Here is a 20,657-nt window from a genome sequence, read left to right on the forward strand (position 1 = left end):
GATACGTGCAAGACAACAAACAAACAAACAAACAAATAGAACACAAAACTGTTGGAACAGTGAGGCAAATTCCTTTATTTTTTTTTATGTAGGATCAAAACATTTCACAAGGTCAACATTTTGGCTTTTACAGTATTTACAGTATTTTGTTTGCACGAGGCTCAGGTACACCACCCATTTCCTGATGTGAGCAAAAGTACATTAATCACAATCTTATGAAGCTGAGGGAGTTCCGGATGTAAATGTTATGGCATAAAATTTAACAGGGTGATAGTTAGGCAGGCACACACACACACACACACACACACACACACACACACACGTTAAGTCAACTCTTCCAGTTCCATGGGTTTAAAATTCAATCGATCGCATGGAGAGTTTATTTGATATGATGCCTTGTTAAGGTATCAGGAATTGAAAAGACTGTCATGAGCTGCTGCATTTGTTCCCAAGGTGATGCTATTTGAGTGAGGGTAACTACACACCCAGTGCCACTATGATATATTTGCAAAACACATAGAGAAATCAAAACTTAGACATTTTATTCAATCAATTTATGAGTTAAGCTGAGAGTTAAAAAACAAAACAACAACAACAACAACAACAACCATAATTCTTTTTGAAAATACTTTGTTTAATATATTCAGAAAACACCAAAAACAATACATATATTAACGCTGATCTTGATTTTGAGAGGCAGGGATCAAGCAGAAAGTGAACTTATTTACCTCAAAGAAACAACTGCATGTAATACAGTACATCCATCCATTCATTTTCTATTGCCGCTTCTCTTCAATCACTGCTCCCCAGTCTTTATGGCAGTCCAACATAAAAAGAAAACATTCACACTTGATCTAACAATTTGAAGTTCGCAATTCACCTCACATGCACATTTTTAGACTGTGGGAGGAGGAAGCCGCAGTACCTGGAGAAAACCCAGCAGACACAAAAATGAACATGCAAACTTCATACTGACCCAGCCGTCCGACCCACCGCCTTCTTGCTTATAATACATAATGACAAAAATAAAAATTAAAGAAATAAAATGAAAAGATTTTGCTACAGTTAGAATTTCTATACTTAAGCAAAGCATGACATACTCCTTTGCTAAACTACATTCTCCCTGGTCACTTTTCCACCTGTGCAGCCATAGGCATTGGTATACTCAGAGAAAACTTTGCCTGGCAAAAATGCAAAAACATAAAATATTGTAATTATTGTTTTTCAAAGCTTAACCTAGAAGGATTTTTTATTTTGTTTCCATCAATTGTGATTGAGGTCTTGCACAGTGTCCTATTCACATTTTTCTGTCAGTTTATTTACCACAAAAAACCTAAATAATTAACCATATAAATGCATTTTTCTTTCAAAAAGTACATGTGTGCATCTCTGTAAACGCTCCCCTCAGAACATTGCTTGTTCGGACAAGACATTGATACACACTGCATTGAATATGTCTGATTGTCGTTCTCACTGATTAAGAGTTGCAAGACACTGGCTGTACAGCTATCTGTATGAACATATTTGCCGTCTGCAGTTTTAACAGACTCCAGGCCCAATTACTGATGATAATGCTGTATTCAACTGTGCCTGTTCTCGGGAGGGTTTATAGAGAGGTCAGTTTTGCCAAATTAATTGTGGACAATGATTCTTTAATTTAGGGAGAAATGAGGACAAGCAGCTTCCTATTTCTAAGCGTTTGCAGGCACCAAGTATATAATACTTTCATATGTCAATGTCTTATGTTTGTCTAAGCAAAAAACATGTTGTTGAAGCTATTTATTAGCACTTGCATGTCCACTGTAAATTGCTGTTACTACAGTAGACAAACACTGTTTCTCAAAACAATGTCCATATTTAACTTTCACCAGCTTTTTCTGTTAATTTCAGTCTTTGAGGGACTGATCTCGTTGCCCTCTGTGAGAACAAGGTCAGCCCTCTTCAGTTTCTCCATGGTCTCTGCCAGCAGGTTCACAGACCTGTCCTCTTCAGCGCCCATGTTTGGGAGTTTGGACAGTCTGGAAAGGAGCTCATTTGTCTTTTCCACCTGCATTGACACTTCCAATTTGAGCTTTGCAACATCATCTGTTGGAGTGCCGGTGCCTCCAGTCACAGCACTAGTATCGTTTACTGAAGATGGAAGCAGCAAATCTCCATGAGACGCTGACCTGGCCATCACCAGAGGTTTGATTGGCGGATTTGGGACTGACACCTGACAAAGAAATTCTTCCATACCCACCCGAGGATTCATTTCAGCCTGTGTACTCCCCATATGATCTGAGATCTGGATATCATCTTCATTTCCATCTGAAACATCCAGACCGAGCTGACTTTTTTTCATTGTTGCTGCCAAAGTATCTTTACTCCCAGAGCCTACAGTGCCATCGTCTGAATGCTGCCCACTATCTGCCGGTTTTTCTTCTCCTTCCTTGCTGTTCTCGGGGAAATTACTTAACACAGTACTACGGTTGAAGTTATCAGGTATTGCATCATCCAAAAAGACACATTCTGACCTCACCTCATTTTTAGTTACTACCTCTTTTTCTGATACGAAAATATCTGTGGTATCTCGTGCTCCTGTCAGCACTGTACAAGGGTCATCAACTTTGCTAGAGAGCATTGCACTTGTCCGATCTACTATAGGTTGCACGCTGAGCTCAGTAACTTTGTCTTGCGTTTTCTTTGGGGGTATGAGTGGGGGTATGAGTGGGGCTATGGTGATGCCGACTGTTTCCTCTGACACTTCTTCAGAAGCATGTTCTTGTGCACCAGAACTTTCTGATCCGGTTTTGGAATTGGTCAGATTTTTCATTTCATCCGTTGTTTTGTGAACCTCTTGATCTGGCTTCACAATCCAAAGGATGGGTTTCTTTCCTTTGCATGGAACGGCAGGTGGTTTGTCACTCTGCCTAGTTTGTGATGTCTCTTCGGGACTTGAGGTTTCGTTTTTGGGTGGAATGGTAGGAGTTGTCGGCCGATCAGTCTTTGACTTGAGATCAAGACTTGCTTCAGATATCTTGAGAGTTTCATCCTTCTCTGTCGCCTCATCAGTGGAAACACGCGGCTGGATTTCTGGAGATTTAGACATAGATGTCTCCAGGTCCTATAAACATATATTCACAAATCATATATCTTGTTATTAAAACAGAAACATAGACAAATACATGATTACGATTATTACCTAATAATACAACAGGTATTGTTCACCATTACAGCTTGTTTGTTGTGCTGAATTTTGTTGGAGGCTGTTATGCACACATACATGGAGGAAGCCAGAGATTGAACCCATACTTGCTGTGAGGCCCCCTGTTTCAGATTTTTTTTTTTTTTTTTTTTACTCTTGCCCTCTATTTCTTGCAAATTTCTTCAATAAGACAATTAAAATGCTTTTTGTCTCTAGGCTTAACTATTACTTTTTCATGGCCACTGGTTTCAGGGCAGAAAAGACTGTTTATTTGTGGTGACTGAATTATCTCTAGCACTTAAGTCAGTGTAGAGCAACATCAATCTCAGTCCAAGCTTTGAGAAGAATTTAGGAACTGAAATTTGGCCAACCAACTTCAACGATGACCAGCTGTGACTGAATAAATGGCTTCGATGGATGAAAGAACATATTGCAGACCTTATCTATTACCTGATCATTTTTCACAGGTGTTGCACTGGGTCTTGCTTCTTTAGTGGGAGGCATCGGAGGTTTGAACTTCTTTTTCACTAAACTGATGTCTTGCTCAGTCTCTGCTTCTTCAGAACATGGTCCCACTTGATTCTCTGGAGAATCCTTTACATTAGTAGAAGACGTTGGACTCTTGATGGCTTCAACTGAACTCTCAATATTGGCATAGTCAGGATGAGTTCCATTTGAAGACACAGCCTCCACACGGTCAAGATCCAAATACATTGTACCATCTTCTGACACCATCGCCACCTAAAGTATGGAGAGAAACAACATCATTCAGAAAATGTGCAAATACTGTTCACACTGTTGGCTGCTGCATTATTAGGAATAGGAATTATTTGAAAACTTCATGACCATCTAAAGCTCAGTCTCGTCTTTATTAGTTTGATTTCTCATTATTGTAATCAATGAGTTGTATTTGTTAATAACATATAAATTGCTTCTTGTTTGTATTAAAAGAGAAATGTAGGGGAAAAATAATTTATCCTATCCTATCCATAATGTTTTCATTAAACACATAAGCTTGTGTTTGTACTTGAACCACAGTATGAGGGAGAGATAAAAGTGAAATGAGAATAAACCTTGAAAGCCAAAAAAATACAGTTTTGTTAAAAAAAAAAAGAAGAAAGAAAGAAAAAAAAAAACATATTACTAGCAGACACCAATAGTTTTCGATTTAAATTTACAGTCTTCAATTTGAATGTGGTGATCATTAAAACGCTGAAATACAGAGAAATGGTGGTTTTGTGTATGACATATAACACATGACACATTTACTCATTTTAATGAGTAACCATCAATTGGAAAGACATAATAACAACCAAATGTTCACAAAGTCTTACACTGACATTGCATCACACCAACCTCTTTCATGTGTATCCTAGTTGGTGGCCGACGATTATTATTCCCTTTTGGCCTTGTTCTAGTGATGTGCTCCAAATTACGGCTTTTGTCAGTCTTCACCTGTGGGCCAAGAATCACCTTATGAAGTATCATTTTACTGCATTTAATTGGAAGTGTACTGACAAATAAGGGCTATAACAATGCATTCAGGTTCAGGTTTAGGTTCAACTCAATGGGCCAATTTCACGTTCAAGACTCAAATGAAACCACAACTCTACTTTAAATGAACTTACACCAATCCAGTGGCATTCTGAGATGTTGTTACTGTACTTCAGATTACTAGTTCCAAACTGCATTGTCAGACTGAGGTCATTATCAAAGACAAGTCATATCATGTTTCAACAGCGTTTGTGTGGATGTATGACTGGAATTTGGAATTAATGCTGCCTTTACACAAGTCACCTCAAGTCACGTGAGTGTCTTTTTTTGGTTAACCTTTATATGAGTCGGTTACGATGTGTAGTTCGTATGTCAGATACCTAGGTGGCAGTGTGCCATCAGTGAGCTACAGTTTGATGAGGACGTTGATTCAGCGCTTGAAGGAGTGGGCCAGCTATTCCCACTAGTAAGCATCCTGACTGTTAGCATTGGTACAGAGGTTTGACTTCACACAAACCAAAGAGCCAAAGCAACAGCCCGGGTGTCTGAAGATCAAAGACCCGGAACACCCGATGACCCCGGGCTCATCACAGATGATGAGTCCAAGCTGCCCATCAACACAGATGGTGTTTCCTTTGGGTATATGTTAAATATATATAAATACACTTACACTACAGTGGCAGACTGTCACCAACAAGTCATCATTCAGTCAAAAACTAGTTCTAGTCTTCCATCAAGGCATGAGATTATTTCAGAAGACTTGGACAAAGAAGATAAATTTGAGAAGATTTTGATCTTGTCCGAGAGAGCCATTTCAGCAAGTGCTGGTTTAAAACTGTGATTATTGTAGAACCCAGATATAATCTTAAATTGGCCTAGTAAAACCAGGCCAACTTAAAAAGAAACATTTGTTTGTAATACAACATTTATACTATATATTATGTATGTATTTTATATATAATATTTGTACTTGAAGAAATAAAAAAAGCAATGATAACATACATGGTAAATCATGGTGCTAATTAAGGTCTTTGCAAAGTGAGACATATATATTTCTATATGTCAATATATGTTAAATAAGTATTTACCTCATCTAAGTATTTGTTCTTTGCACGGTTAATGGCATCAATCAGAGCTTTGATCCAAGTTTCTTTCTCCTCTGCATTCTGAGCTTGGAATTTCACATCATGGACCTGTTGGTGAGGGCAGTGAGGTAAAGTAGATTACAAATTAGGTACATAAGCTTTTTTGAGAAGCTGAATAATAGGAAAAGTCAATACTAATTTAAAACCATGTATTTATCTTGCTATAGTGTTTATTTAAGGAGACATCTCTTTTTTGTAAGTGTAACGTTAACATTTGCCTTTTCAATGCAAAATCCTGCCTAGTGAAATCTATGCCAGAATTAACTCTATTGCATTTTACCAACACAGTCCATTTCAACCATCTAATCACTCTGTGCTTACCTTATTCCCAGGTTTCTGTGATTTAATTAGTATCAGTCTCTGCTTCCTTGTGAAAGGGCTTTTTAATTCACGGCATTTGTCATAGTTTTCCAAATCAAATCTCTCCAAGCAGGTCTGTATCTCCTACAATAAAACAAGGGTACAATTGATGTCATTTTAGATGTATTTTGCACCACCAAAACTACAAAAAAAGAGTAAAAAGTACAAATGAAAACATTTTAATGATTATTTATTTGAGGGCAGTTCATGACTTTTGATCTGGAAGACAGATAATAAATAACTATATCACGAGACAAAAGGTGCTGCATAAGCAGTGAAACACAGCGAGTGTACCTCATTTTCATACACCACAAGCTCTGTTTTCTCCACATGGACGTAACAGTCTTTATAGTTTGGCAACAGTCTGCCAGTGTCTTTCTTCAGCCAGCCAGCCTTGTACGAGTGCGCTGGCTCTTTACACCCCTCTTTTACACCCTGTAATAGCAAAGATGCACAACAACAACAACAATTTTAAAACACTTTTATTGTTTTGATTATTTAAGTAAATAAAGCATTTGATTGTATCAACCATAAAATCCTCATTTCAAAGCTAAGTAGATATGGAGTCCAGGATGTTGCCCTCAGGTGGTTGATCAGGTACCTGTATAATAGAGAGCAGCACCCTTGTTATTTGCTGACTATACCAGTCTTACAGTTGTTCGTGACGAGTTCTAGTCTCTGATTACATGGTTGAATGGGGAATTACCAACTGTTTTTAATTGGTTTCATATTAATGAGATAACTCTCAACATAAAACACAATAAAATATAACTCCCAGAAGCAGCCAAAAATATTGAATAATGGAACAGAAATTTCTCTAGTGCCACATACCAAGCTTTTGGGTGTTGTTCTGCATGGGGGTTCAAATTGGTATAATTATATGAACCAAGTTTCACAACTTATAAGGCCTAGTAGAGGCAGTGGAGCTGCCAAGTAACCACACATTCGGAAGCTTGAAGGAACCTATGAGTGTTTTGTTCTAGTTTATAAAGTTGTTGTATTGCATTGAGCTTGAGAAAAAACTTTGTAACCTTTTCTTGTTTGTGACCGTCTGTCAACTTTTGCTCTCGGTACGACTTTCTCATCCCAGTGTGATGGTGTTCAGAAAGGGAAGATGCAATGAGAAAAAGCACATGTGGTCCAAGACGACAGAGGAAATGAAAACACAACCAGAACCAAAATCCAAAAACACAACTCAAGCGACAAAGCTGTTAAATGTCAAGCAACGGCATGATGTTGCAGTGCAAAATAAGTCAGTTGAAGTTGTCCATTATATTAACAATAAATGTTATGATGTTAACGCATGGAGTCAGTGCTGAATGTAGGTAGATAGCTTGTATGCAATTAGATTGATGTAAATGTTGGACTCAAAAGCCAACAACCCTAACAACACAATAATAATAGTAATAATGATGATGATGACGGCGATGAACAGAATTGTCTCATAATTCCAACACATTGCACTTGGTGAGTCCTCTTTTCATCAGGTGACTCTTATATAAATAGGGAGATTTTTTTTTCTTTGTAAAACAGCACATATCATTGGTCTTTCATGTCAAATGATTCTATCTGGCTTCCACTCGGCCTGCAGTGAATTTCGATTCCTTGTAATAAAATAAAAATGATATCTCGTTCGGAACAGGTGTAATCTAAACCAGCTGTAATGAAACAACACTCACACCCCCCATGACTGTTTCTCCTGCTAAGTCATATGCTTATGACACAGACAAATTGGTAATTCTCAATCATTCACAAAAACCATTGGAGAGTAAAAGGTGCAACAAATAATCAAAAGGGCAATGTAGGACATTTCGAAGCAGGTTCAAGCTTTCAGTGAGCCTGGACCAATGTGAGCAAAGACAATGTAATGAATATGTGACTAGAAAGAGAATATAGCTACATACGTATTATTTTTTCTTTCTTTTTTTTTTTTTAAATCAGAGTTGCATTCTAGGGTGGGGTTTTGCATGACCAAAAAAAGATGACTTACTTCCCCGTTTACTTACTAACAGTGTCTCGACTTCCCTTTTCTAACAAATTCTCTTCCTAAGTTCTTATTAGTGTAGCACAACATTTGAACACCAGTCATATATTTAACAACAAATATTACTAAGTCAATAGTAGCATGTAAGGCACCATTATTAATATATTTGTATTCAACTTATTTATCAAACACACAACATTTGGCAGTTTAATGTAGTTAACGCTCATTAAACAACTACAGAATGACTTAAAAACACAACAACAAGCACAAGTAGCCTCTGGTGAGATGGGAGTCTTGGCATACGTTTAACCAGGAACTTTACACGACAACTTAGTGCCAATGTAGGCCGACTATTAAACTAGAGTTTTATAGTGACAACAGGTGCTTTATGCCACGGATTGGATCTTATAGCGACGACTATAGTTGGCTTTCTTCGTTCTTCGATGACGCTTATCCACCCCCCCAGTAGCTGACAGAGAACATCGCCTGTGATGTGTGAGCTGCAAGAGCTTTGCAGGGCGTCCTTATCGAAGTTGTGAACATCACTGTGACTCTCGACTAAAGCCGAATCTCCTCAAGATCCCCACCAAATCTTACAATTAAGCGGTGTCACGCAGCACCAAAGCGAAAGCGCACGCGATTTAGGCTCCTACTCACATCTTCCATGACAATCCGCTATACGAGAGGCAAACTCGCTGTTGATCAAGAAATGTCGTCTTCTTAATTCCGCCTCAAACTGGATGCTTCACCCCTGTTGGTCTGCATCTGACACATTTCCGACAGCAAATGTCAGAGAGAAAATAGGAACCGGGCGTGCATCACACTCGCGGTTACCTTTTTTTTTTTTTTCTTTTTCTTTTTTTTTTTTTCTTCTATGAACTTGTTGCCACAGCGGGAGGGAGAAAAAACCCCCAAAAAGTTTGGTTTCCGGTCAAAGTCGCGTAAAAGGTGTCAACAAATAACAACAATAGAAAGAGAGAGAAAGGGTGCGTGTCTGTGTGGTGTACCATCCACTTCACACTCAGCGTATTTTCCATATAGTAGTTGCTACTGGTTGGGGTTGAGAAACAGGCGACAACCAGCGGCTGCATCCACGTCCCAAAAACAAACTATACAAAACAAGACAAAAAATAACAATAATGAACAACTTTTTTTTTGCAGTGTGTGTGTGTGTGTGTGTGTGTGTGTGTGTGTGTGTGTGTGTGTGTGTGTGTGTGTGGTTAGGCCATTGCTCTCATTACTTCCTGCCTCGCTGTAGGGCTGCTCCAAAATATCAAAAAGGCAGCCGAACTACTAGTGGTGACGTCATCTATCGCTATCTGCTAGCAAGCTAACGCTGCAGAGACACTAATCGCATTCTTTTGGCAAAATTCCACGTTCAGAAATCTAAGTTCACACATAGAAAAACTTAATTTTATTGCTTTTCACAGTGAGGTCAAGCAGCACATCGACTCAATTAAGTTTTTGTCTTTATCAAAAGACGACAAAAACCGTGAATATTTATAAACATTTTGGCATTTTCTTGTAAACCCCTACCTCCCCTGGCAAGTTATGTCATGTGTGATTCTTCTGTTTTATGTTGAAGACCTACAATTTTTCAACCTTCGCACATTATTGAATATTCGCATTTCTGTAAATTTTTAAAATGATAAATAAAGTTTTTTTTGGAAAAAATAGTGATGATGATGATGATGATGATGATGACGATGATGATGATGATGATGATGATGATGATGATTTTAAAAAAAAAATAATTATAATAATAAATAATAATAATAAAATAAAGTAAATAAAAATAAAAATAAAAAAGAACAACCCGGCAGAGACACAATCGAGCAGGTCCGTGAAGGTCACCGAACGCTTTCTCTCTGGACCGCTCACTCATTACGAAGCAACTGTGTTGATTTTACTCGTGGTACGGAAGCGTTTTGATACTTTGTAATATGGCGACACCTGCTGGCTAACATTCAACATAGCATTTTGCATTGAATATTGTTGTTTGGGTGTATTAGCGTTTAAATTTCTGCCTGGATCTTTAAGGGAAGGAACTTGACAGGTACTTCCTGTTTTTTTGAATAGTTGGTCAGCGCACCTCATGGAAGACAGTATGGCGCTTTCACGTGATTTTGTTCCAGAGCGCAATCGCGCAAGAGCGTGAATCTTTCTCTGCCTTACTTAGTGAGTATCCACCAGTAACAACTGTGTGCGGAAATTCTGAATAGGAAACAAGTGATGTTGCAATGAGTAGGGTGTTTCTTAAAGTAGCAGAAGTCTACACAGAACTTTATGGTTTAGCATAAATGTACAAAATAAAATAAATGCAAAGTTTATGAAGCTGAGATTGTCTGAAGCTTTCAAACTGGATTATTGCTCCATTATTTGTCATCTACTGTCAGTAACTGGCAGGGATTCAGAGCCTCAGGTCTTGAAATGTGGTGACATGTTAATAAAACTGCTTTCCCATATACCAAAGCAGCTGCTGCTGCAGCAGCAGCAGCAGCAGCAGCAACAACAACATTAAAACTCATGAACGATAAGCTCCTGAGGAAAATGGGAAAGGGGCACTGATCCCTGATGATACAGATTTTATTGTCTTGCCACTGTTTGGCTTCAGGTCGGGGCGTTGCACCTGGGGTTTTGTTGTGTTTATTTTGCAGTAGTTTACATTTGATCACATATTGACTTGTCTCCACTGACTATACATTCTGTCATTGTTTTCCATCTTGGCCCTGAATTCCATTCAGTTTGCACAAATTGTTCAGTCTGCACTGTAGTTCAATTTAAGATTTTTCTAACTAAAAATACAGAAATGTGTTCATTTGACCTCAGCGATATGTGTAAAGTCATACACACAGCAGAGTGAGTGATATCCAATTTTTAATAATGTATCCATCCTTATGGAAATAGAAATAAGACTCTTATCTATGTGGTTGTGTGAGAGAGGACATTTGGTATATACTGGGTTTGTCATTTTGTCCAAGGACAGAAACCCCCCCACCCCAAGAAAAAAAAAAAAAAAAAACTTATCAGTTGCATGTTTGTTCACCTGTGCTTTTCTCAGTCAGCTTTTTTGTGTGGCCTGTTCTACTGTGAATATTTCTGATTGCCTGCGTTGTTACACACACAATTTAAGATTGTGCTAAAATAAGCTAACATGACTTTTGTCACCATGAGTACTGAGACGATGCTTTTGTACACATTTTAAAATTGAAACAGGTTTGTGTAGCCAGAAACTGATAAACACTAGCTGCAGCTCTCCAACATCGATATTTATTAATCATTGGAATTTGATTAAGATTGCAAGCAATTCCTATTAAGGGAAATATAAGTGCAAGTCGTGGATGATCCCATTCAATTTCACATATAGCAAAAGCTAATTTGCTTAATCTCTGACTCTTTTTCAGAAAACATCCATTTATTGCCTAGCGGAAGCCAGTTTTGCTTTTTCTCAGTCAAACATTGGTTGGATGAGACGTGACATTTCCTGTCAAAACAAAAAAAAAAAAAAAAGGATTTGTTAGAAAATTGTCATATATTTGCATACACATACACAACACTTCATAAAAGTCTTTCAATCGTTGAAAACAAAAAGCCCATAGAGCCGGCAATTATTCATATTATTATTTCTTTTTAGGTGTGCAATAATGCCTGTTTAAAATAAGTTGTATTATGTGTATTATTAAGAGACACTGTGCATACTGCAACGGTAGAGAATGTTCACACGACGGATGTCCGTAGGGTTCATTTGGTTTGCCCGACCAATGGACACGTTGGGATTAGGGATGGGAAGGATGGTGGGCTGACCGTTCTTTGAGAAGGCATACCTGTGGTTCACACACATAGTCATGAAAACAACTTTTCTGTTTACACTAAACATCAGATAAGTAAGAAAAGTGAAAGGTGAAGTGCTTCCTACCTTCCATAGTGCATCACAGAATTATAGTCATAGGGAGTGCCAAGGTTTACTGTGTTAATCGTCCTGAAATTATACTCCAGTCCTAGAGGACCAGTACAAGTCAATTAATTATCAATACACTGTCATAGGCAGCTTGTTATTTCTAGTATGTTTTTTTGTTTTGTATATATAGTTTTATATAGTTTTTAATATAGTTATATAGTTTTATATAGTTTTTAATATAGTTATATCTATATGCTACACTGCCAGTCAAAAGATTGGACACACCCTAAGAATTTAATGTCTTTTCTTTCATTCTAATGACTATTGACATTGCAGTTTCTCAGTGAAGGCATTAAAACTATGTAAGAGCACACATGGAATTATGTAGGAAACAACAAAAAAACACGTTTTATATTTAAATTCTTTAAAACAGCCACCTTTCATAAAAATAATATTTAGAGTTATTGAACGTGTTTTTCTTTGCTGCATAATTACATACTGTATATCTTTCTCATATATTTGATGTCTTTTCGGTCTGCATTGCAGAAAGTTGTGATATATATATATATATATATATATATATATATATATATATATATATATATATATATATATATATAAAATAACAATCGCATGAGAAGGTGTGTCCAGACTTTTGAGTTGTAGTGTACATATGTATGTATTATTTCAACTGAGAATAAAAATTATATTCATCTTAACTCACCTTCCATGACATTTTGCAAAAGGATTTGAACATGTTGGTCCCTGTCAGACCGGGTCTGTTCATGGTTGAATCCCAACGCATGCAGAAGCTCATGCTGGATGACCTGGCGGAAAACACACCCCGGGCGACTCAAAGACACTGTTTGACCTCGACCACGACGACCGACAAAAGAGAAGCACCTAAAAGGGAAAAACATAAAAAAAAACCCCACATCATCAGCCAGCAATGAAAGACTTATTTCTGATGCTTTTTTGCCAACATGTAAATTTGGGACTACATTACCCTGACATTGGCTGGATGTTCAGAAAGTCGCTTTGGCCATTTAAGGGAGTGAAGCGGATGCAGGTAACAGGTGAAAATGAACGTAATGCTTGGAGAATCCTCTCTCTCTCTCTACGTGCTTGATGATAAGACAATGGCGACAAGATGATAAGATAATTGTCATTTGTGAGTTGTTGTTTTTTTTTTGCAATCATGATGATTCAATTGAATTATCATTTACTTACGTTATCATTAATTATAATTCATCATAAATACAAATAAACCTTATGCCATTTCCACCTCTGCTTAAAAAGAGTACAATTTCATTCTATCTAAAGGTGACGGTTAAAAGGCTACCATCTCATTCTCGCTAGTTACATAACGAAAAAAATGTTGTAATTTGTTAATGCGAACCATTTCAATAAAATGTGACACCTTAGCAAATATACTGGGAGAAGAGAAGTTGTCTCATAAAAAGACTTTATGGCAGAGGCTTACAATACTGCCTAGAAATGCTGTAGGCAACATAGACATTGCCATCCGTGGCTTTCGGCCAAAGGCATCCTCGCCTTGTGCAGGGATCAGCGTTTTGAAATCCGTCTGGCATTGCGATGTCTCCAAACAACACCAAAGGTTCGTTAACGTTCTTTCCTGCAAAATGGCATATGCATAATCATCATTGACTTGATTTAAAAGAATAGAAATGGTAACATTACTCCCTGATAAAACAAACAAACCATGAGGAACATACATACCGACATTCCTATTGGCTTTTTCTATCAGTGTAGAAACACTGAACTTGTCATCCTCAATGGTGTTTCCTGCAAAATCCAGCACAAGATGACCAATCATCAATCTATTGAAACATTTTAAAGTGTGTGAAGAAAAAGAAAACTTCACAATTCAGTACATGACAAGAGTTTATTCAGCAGAACAAAATTAAAAATATCGTGCCTAAAATTACATTTTTGAACACCTTCATCTACAATTAAACATATTAATAGCTGAATACATTTGTTAGTCTAAAAGGTTGAAATGTCCTACCAGAAGGGTCCTCAGTCTTTTCAGGAGGAGCCTAGTGATGGAATTATGCACACACAATTATAAACGTGTGTATGTGCATATTATTATTATTATTATTATTATTATTATTATTATTATTATTATTATTATTATTATTACTAAAGAGAGACAGTGGATGCTCACCTGTATAGTAAAGCAACAGATGGAGCTGAAGAGAAGACTGAGTATCGCAGCCTGGAGGATCATGGCTGGGTTTGAAACAGTGGTGGCAGCAGGCAAAAATGGTCGGCAATGATTTTGCTGTATTTACTTATATAGTGTGCTGGTTGGCAAAGTCCTATTACAACAGCAGTGGCAGTTGTGACTCAACTGGGGCTCTGTGATTTGTGATGACATTTTCTGTTATGTAGAAATAGCAATGGTCGCTATATATATATATATGTACACAGTATGTAACAAATTCTTTAGACCATTTCTTAATACAAGGTTTAGACCTCAGCTGTGTTAAACAGTGTTAGAAATGTGTTAGGACTTTGAATTGTGTTTTTAGTGATGGAGGCTCAAAGTCTCAAATACACATTTCTGAAAATTAACAGCATTGGGAGGTACCAAAATATTTTTTTTTTGGTTTCTGTAATGGTACAGCTGTGTTTAGAAAGTCTACAAAAAACTGTAAAGTATATAATCCTTTCTTTAGAGTTACTTACTTGCCTTCCTGAACAGAAAAATGTTGTTACTTTCCATCTCAGAAAAGTTCAGTGAACCTGCTCAAATGCAGGTGTAAAAAGTGGATTCATTTTGTCATTTGGCAAAAAATGTTTGAATATTACGAAAGGTGGCCTAATAAATTTGTCAAACACTCCAATTGCAGTAGTAGCACCAAAACTACATCACAATCACACACATATGTATGTATATATATATATATATATATATATATATATATATATATATATATATATATATATATATATATATATATATATATATATATATATATATATGTTTTTTTAAATTAAATAACTGGGCTAATAATTATGTGTAATCTGTAATCCAGTTTCACAGAAGTTGATGTGCAGGAGTTACTTGGGTCTTAAAAAATGTCAGCAGACTGTTGATTTGATGGGACTAATGATTTAATTATTGATAATATTAGAATGAATAACATCACAATTACGTCCTTCTATTTCTGTTTTGTTTTCAGAGCTGCTGTTACACTTGCACAACCACACGGCACTGTGGAAACCAAGACAGGAAAAATTGCTCAAGGTGCTTGTCTAAGTTTCTACAGCTTTGTGGGTGCAAGTGTGTGTGCCTTTGCAATATGTGTTCATTTTACACACAATGTTGAAATGTCTTACAACATCTTTGCCAGTGGTAAAAAGGTAATTGCAAAGATGTAATTCATACAATATTAGACCCCCCACCCCCCTCACTTTTTGTTGTCATCATTGAAAAACAATCCTGAAAACAGCATCGATAGAAAATCTACCATCCACCTAAGAAAACAATGTGAAAATGGGACAAACATAACATATGGATCAATATCAGCCGCACTAGCCAGCAGCAGCTAGTAAGGGGGCCCTGTGCAGGGGGGTTCACGATGCATCCACGTTGCAGTGTGTAAAGCACTTTGATCATTTTGCACTTGTTTATGGACCAATGTCAGCCCTCTCCAGGCCTGTTGCAGTGCCCACAAGGAGAGACAGGGGTTGAATGTAAAAATCTGTTGAATGTCCCACACTGATTGAAGAAAAAAAAAAAAAAACACTCTCTCCTCCAACATCCAGTCACAAATATTGCAGATATCAGTCAGTTTACACACACAGTTTACAACACATAAAATGTTTAACTGCTCCCATGAATCTGAATGAGGAAATTATTTTCTCTGTTCTAACACGACAACGTCTCAATATAAGAGGAAGTGCTATATGGGAATCACTGGAATCACTTAAGCTTATACTGTATGATGGAATAAATCTGTAGTAGTATTTGTGTGTGAGCGCATATATGTACATATATATATAAGTATATATGTATATATATATATATATTTATATATATATATATATATACTGTATATACATAACTTAATCAACAACAGCTGCTGTTAATCAACAGCAGCAATTTAGTTTGCCATTCAATATTTTTGGGTCTTTATGTAGCATCTGTGATACAAAAGTAAATAAATAAATAAATAAATACAAAATATATAGCTTCACTAAGGGGAAAGGTTTGCCAGTAGCTCAAAACATTAACATCACTACTGATAAACTGAAGCAGATGCAAGGTTTCACACATGTTGCATTTGCTCAAACCTTTCACAGAACATCTGAAGAGATAAAATGTGTGTGTTTTTTTTAAGCTATGGTAAGTGTGAACTGTATAAAAACCCTGTGAGTGATCGAGTGAGACACTTTCTGCTTTCAGGTAAGAGCCCCTCTGTAAATTCCTCACTCCTCTGAAATTACACACTTTGCATTTTTATTTGGACAACTTTTAAAATGACTGTAGGTCACAAATATTGATGATTTTCTCCTGCCCTTCAGAGAGCTGTAGCCATGTTGGTTTTCTCGTGGTCCCTGTTCGCCCTGTTGCTGGTGTCCTCTTCCTTGGCTGAGGTAATCAAGTACACCTACCATCTCAGTTTAGAGCATGTGATTAAAAATTAAGAGACATTCTTCCAGGCAACATAAGGTTCAGTTTAATAAACCCACAAATGTTATTTTCTTATTGATTCAATATTTGCAGTAACAAAATACAATTCTGTTTCCATTCATTAAATTCTGTAATTCTGCCTTTAAATATATATATATATATATATATATATATATATATATATATATATATATATATATATATATATATATATATATATATGTATATATATATATATATGTATATATATATATATATATGTATATACCTTTGTAATTAACATTCTTGATATTTATTTTTCTTTCACATTTTCCTTAACATCAACAGGAAGGTAAGAAAAATATCTATCTATGTATCTTTCTGTCTGCAATTTTTAAAAAAAAATGTTTCGATGAAATCAAGAGCAACTACAGACAATACTTCAAAAGTAATAACAATAAAAATACCATTTAGAAAAACAATTCAGAACTCTTATGTGGACAAATTTCTGCAGAGGTTTCCACCCTTGAGGAGAACGCAACCAAGGGTCTGTCTGTTGGAGAACTGTTGGAGAGGGCCAACAGAGACCGCCGTGAGTAGAACTGTGAATGGCTAAAGCCAGTGAGGATACAGTACTCAGTACTCTAATCCCTGGACTAATGGTTAATTCATTGACATGTTCAATCATCACGTCACATCAGTGTTCTTCAGCGTGACGCACACCGACTCTCCAGTATTTTTGGAGTCAATGTTTATGTAAACTGGAGGCTACTTTTTCTTCTTAGATTCCACTAGATTGTAGAACTTTATGACAACGATTTTAAAGAGTTTGGAGGAGTAAGCAGACTTAAAGTACTCGACATACGAAACAACTCCACTTTGCTTGTCTAAAGATTAACAACCTGCGACACCATCTTCTCATTTTGCTCTGAAAAAAGAGGAAAAACAATGGTGAACATTAAAGAAGTAGGAGAAGGGGAGGCAGACTGCAGTAGTATTTATCAACCAACCATTTAAGCAATATTTGCCCCTGTAATATGACACTAGCTTAATCATTAATGACATTCACTTTAAACAATATGAATGTCTCTCATTAGTAGTCATGACTTGGCAACTTGTACGACTCATCGTGAGCAGCTGCATGTGAAAATGGCTTTTTTTTTTGTATGTATGTGTGCGTCAGATGCAATGTTACTATTGAGTAGTTAGAAAGTTAGAAAGTTGATGACTATAGCAGAGCAAATAAACAAATGACAATATTGTGGTATTCTTCATTCACAATTCTTCACTGCCATGAAACAAAGACTTGCCAGCAATCATTTTCATTGCATCATGTGTTGGTCTTGCAGACCCAGACTTTGATGAGCCCCAGCTGGCTCAAGGAGACATTGCTATCAGGGCAGATGGCAACAAAAATGCTGACCCATGCACCAGCCGCGGCTGCCTGTGGAGCAAGTGGTCTGATGGAAAAGTTTACATCCCTTACTACATTGCCAACCACTTTTGTAAGCATTTTTTTTTTTTTGTCTAGATTTTAAAACGCTGGTTTAAGAAAAAATTCTAGACAATTGCCATTTATCTATTCATGTACTAATTTGTCTGCCGTTTGTATTTATTAACTTCTGTTTAGATGTTTTTACAATTGTGGACATTGATAATGTGCATGTAAAATATGGTTAATTCACTTCTTATTGCCAAATAATTAATTGAAGTAATCAATTTTAAATGTACCTATACCCATCAGGGCCCAATATTTGTAAAAAAAAAATAAAATAAAAAAAAAAGACCTGCTAGTTACCTTGCAACTTAATAGTTGACATGAATGAAGAATAATATATTCTGTTTTTGCAGCATCCCGCGAGAGATCCATTATTGTTCGTGGTCTGGAGTCTTTCTCTGGGGTTTCCTGCATCCGTTTCAGACCCTATCAGAATGGAGATTATGAATGGCTGAGCATTGAGTCTCGTGAAGGGTAAGAGAAAGCCGACAGACTTATGCTTTCTCCAGATCTGAAAAGAGGCAATGCAGCACCTCTGACATTGTCTGTACTTTTCTATCAAGGCATTTGTAGTGCTCTATCTACTCCCATACTACTCCTTGGAAAAGTTCCCTATAACTCTAAGTGTATTTTACGTTCACTCTTTCCCATAAATTCTGTGTTAGCTGCTCCACATTCCCATCTGTTCATTATTTCTTTGCCCCATCAACCTTGATATTTCAACCTCTGACTTGAAATATTTTCTTTTCTTTGAAAAGATTTTCTTTAATGATTTTTAATGTGTTTAATAGCAATCTTTTCAAATGTATGATTTATTTAATTATCATTATTTATTTTTAACATGATATTTTTTTGTTCTTCTTCTTATTTGCAGTTGCTATTCCTGGGTGGGTCGTCAGGGTGGTAGTCAAGTTGTGTCCCTGAGTCGTTCGGGTTGTCTCTACCACAACACTGTCCAGCACGAGCTGCTCCATGCCCTCGGCTTCAATCATGAGCAGACACGCTCTGACAGGGACAACCACATCAGAGTCTTGTGGGAGAACATTAGTCAGGGTTAGTTGATGTTATTTTTCATTTTCATAACAAACGTGAACGGGAAAATGATGAGTATAGTATGCAACATCATATAATGCTTTTTGGAAATTGTTTTTTTCTGTTTTCTCCTCAGACATGAAGTACAATTTTGACAAAATCAACACTCTGAACCAGGGAACTTCTTATGACTACAACTCTGTCATGCAATATCACAAGTATGCACAGTCGGTTTTGATTGCTTGATGTATTGTCGTCACTGTGGTCCATGGTCTATTTGAGCAGTTAGTAGCGAGAGAATATGCTTCTGTTTCATGGATCATATACAAGCAAAAGCTACACAGAGAAATCAAAACACATATTCAGAATGTATTTGCTGTGTGGAATAATTAGGATTAGAAAAATACATTGACAATTGTGAATTATATAATGAAGCTCTACAGACACAAAGAACAAGCAGCACTGTTTTACTTTCCAGGTATGCATTCTCCATGAACAACCAGCCTACGATGTTGCCCTATCCCAACAGCAACGTTGCCTTTGGCCAGGCCACCAAGATGAGCCAAAATGACATTGACAGACTGAACAGACTGTACAAATGTTGTAAGTACTGATGAATTGAGTGTAAGATCACTGGTCTGGGCCCTGCGATGAACTGGCGACTTGTCCAGGGTGTACCCTGCCTTCACCCTAAGACAGCTGGGATAGGCTCCAGCAGACCCCCGTGACCCTGAATAGGAATAAGCGGGTATAGAAGATGAATGAAAGAATGAATCACTGGTCTGCAGTGTTCCAGTCTTAAACAGCCCTCTTAAGTCAAAATTGACTAGTAATTATTTCTTTCAAAATATTGTCATGGTAAAGTATTCACAGCAAAAAGAATTACATACAAAAAAAGGGTCAATTTTCAATGCAAAGTCCCATGGATAAATAATCCATTCCTGACACTTGACTACTTCTGACAGCTTAGCCTGTCATCATGATGAAGAGCCTCCTTTTCTTTTTGATTTAAACGTTAGACACAACTGCTATGACAACTCTCTTGTAACGACTAAAGTATAGACCTAACCTATTCTACCAATAACATTTATATTGCAATTCCACAATTCTCCCCCCCCCCCCCCCCCCCCCCCCCCCACACACACACACACTAATGGCACTAATTTTATTTGCAGAAGTATAGAGTAACCCCTGGCCCTCGAGCTACTGGGAGAAGCCTGCTGATGGAGAGAAGGGCTTTGCATCAAGACAGTGTTTGTTAAGATTGTTCTCTTAAAATAAACCTGAATATCTCTGAAAGCATCGAAAACGGACTGCTGCCTGATTATTCTAGACAGAATGAGGAATGAAGGGTGAGGTGTGTTGGTGTTGGTTTGTGTGTGTGGGGTAGAGGAGATGTTGGAGCCAGGTTCACGAC

At 37.1% G+C, this 20,657-nt stretch overlaps 3 protein-coding genes across 6 annotated transcripts; 1 reads left to right on the forward strand and 2 right to left on the reverse strand.

Annotated features, from left to right (window-relative positions):
* Positions 1–49: 49 nt before the first annotated feature.
* On the reverse strand, positions 50–8,984 carry plekho2 (pleckstrin homology domain containing, family O member 2). Of its 2 annotated transcripts, none has more exons than XM_076051778.1 (7): positions 8,825–8,984; positions 6,478–6,618; positions 6,145–6,267; positions 5,767–5,871; positions 4,541–4,639; positions 3,623–3,925; positions 50–3,103 (listed from the first exon to the last, which is right to left on the reverse strand). In XM_076051778.1, exons 1-7 carry the CDS (start codon positions 8,831–8,833, stop codon positions 1,865–1,867), a joined length of 2,019 nt encoding a protein of 672 aa, XP_075907893.1. In that variant the 5' UTR covers positions 8,834–8,984; the 3' UTR covers positions 50–1,864. The 2 variants fall into 2 exon arrangements, with proteins under 2 accessions (XP_075907893.1, XP_075907885.1); XM_076051770.1 differs by lacking the exon at positions 8,825–8,984 and adding an exon at positions 7,215–7,487.
* Positions 8,985–11,415: 2,431 nt separating this feature from the next.
* On the reverse strand, positions 11,416–14,415 carry LOC142876920 (low choriolytic enzyme-like). 2 transcript variants are annotated; one of them, XM_076011186.1, is made up of 9 exons: positions 14,257–14,414; positions 14,095–14,125; positions 13,806–13,871; positions 13,549–13,701; positions 13,072–13,189; positions 12,790–12,968; positions 12,084–12,165; positions 11,867–11,991; positions 11,416–11,651 (listed from the first exon to the last, which is right to left on the reverse strand). In XM_076011186.1, the coding sequence occupies exons 1-9, from the start codon at positions 14,317–14,319 to the stop codon at positions 11,620–11,622; spliced, it is 849 nt and encodes a 282-aa protein (XP_075867301.1). In that variant the 5' UTR covers positions 14,320–14,414; the 3' UTR covers positions 11,416–11,619. The 2 variants fall into 2 exon arrangements, with proteins under 2 accessions (XP_075867301.1, XP_075867310.1); XM_076011195.1 differs by lacking the exon at positions 13,549–13,701 and having other exon boundaries at positions 14,257–14,415.
* Positions 14,416–16,622: 2,207 nt separating this feature from the next.
* Positions 16,623–20,549, forward strand: LOC142905234 (hatching enzyme 1.2-like). 2 transcript variants are annotated; one of them, XM_076011175.1, is made up of 8 exons: positions 16,623–16,708; positions 17,235–17,302; positions 18,060–18,215; positions 18,562–18,682; positions 19,083–19,261; positions 19,377–19,458; positions 19,719–19,843; positions 20,416–20,549. In XM_076011175.1, coding segments are annotated over exons 1-8 (807 nt in total). In that variant the 5' UTR covers positions 16,623–16,634; the 3' UTR covers positions 20,418–20,549. The 2 variants fall into 2 exon arrangements, with proteins under 2 accessions (XP_075867290.1, XP_075907934.1); XM_076051819.1 differs by lacking the exon at positions 20,416–20,549 and having other exon boundaries at positions 19,719–19,864.
* The last annotated feature ends 108 nt before the right edge of the window (positions 20,550–20,657 follow it).

This window comes from Nelusetta ayraudi, unplaced genomic scaffold (genome assembly GCF_046127955.1).
Source record: "Nelusetta ayraudi isolate G7.1 ecotype Tasmania unplaced genomic scaffold, CSIRO-AGI_Nayr_v1 ptg000005l, whole genome shotgun sequence".
NCBI lineage: Eukaryota > Metazoa > Chordata > Actinopteri > Tetraodontiformes > Monacanthidae > Nelusetta > Nelusetta ayraudi.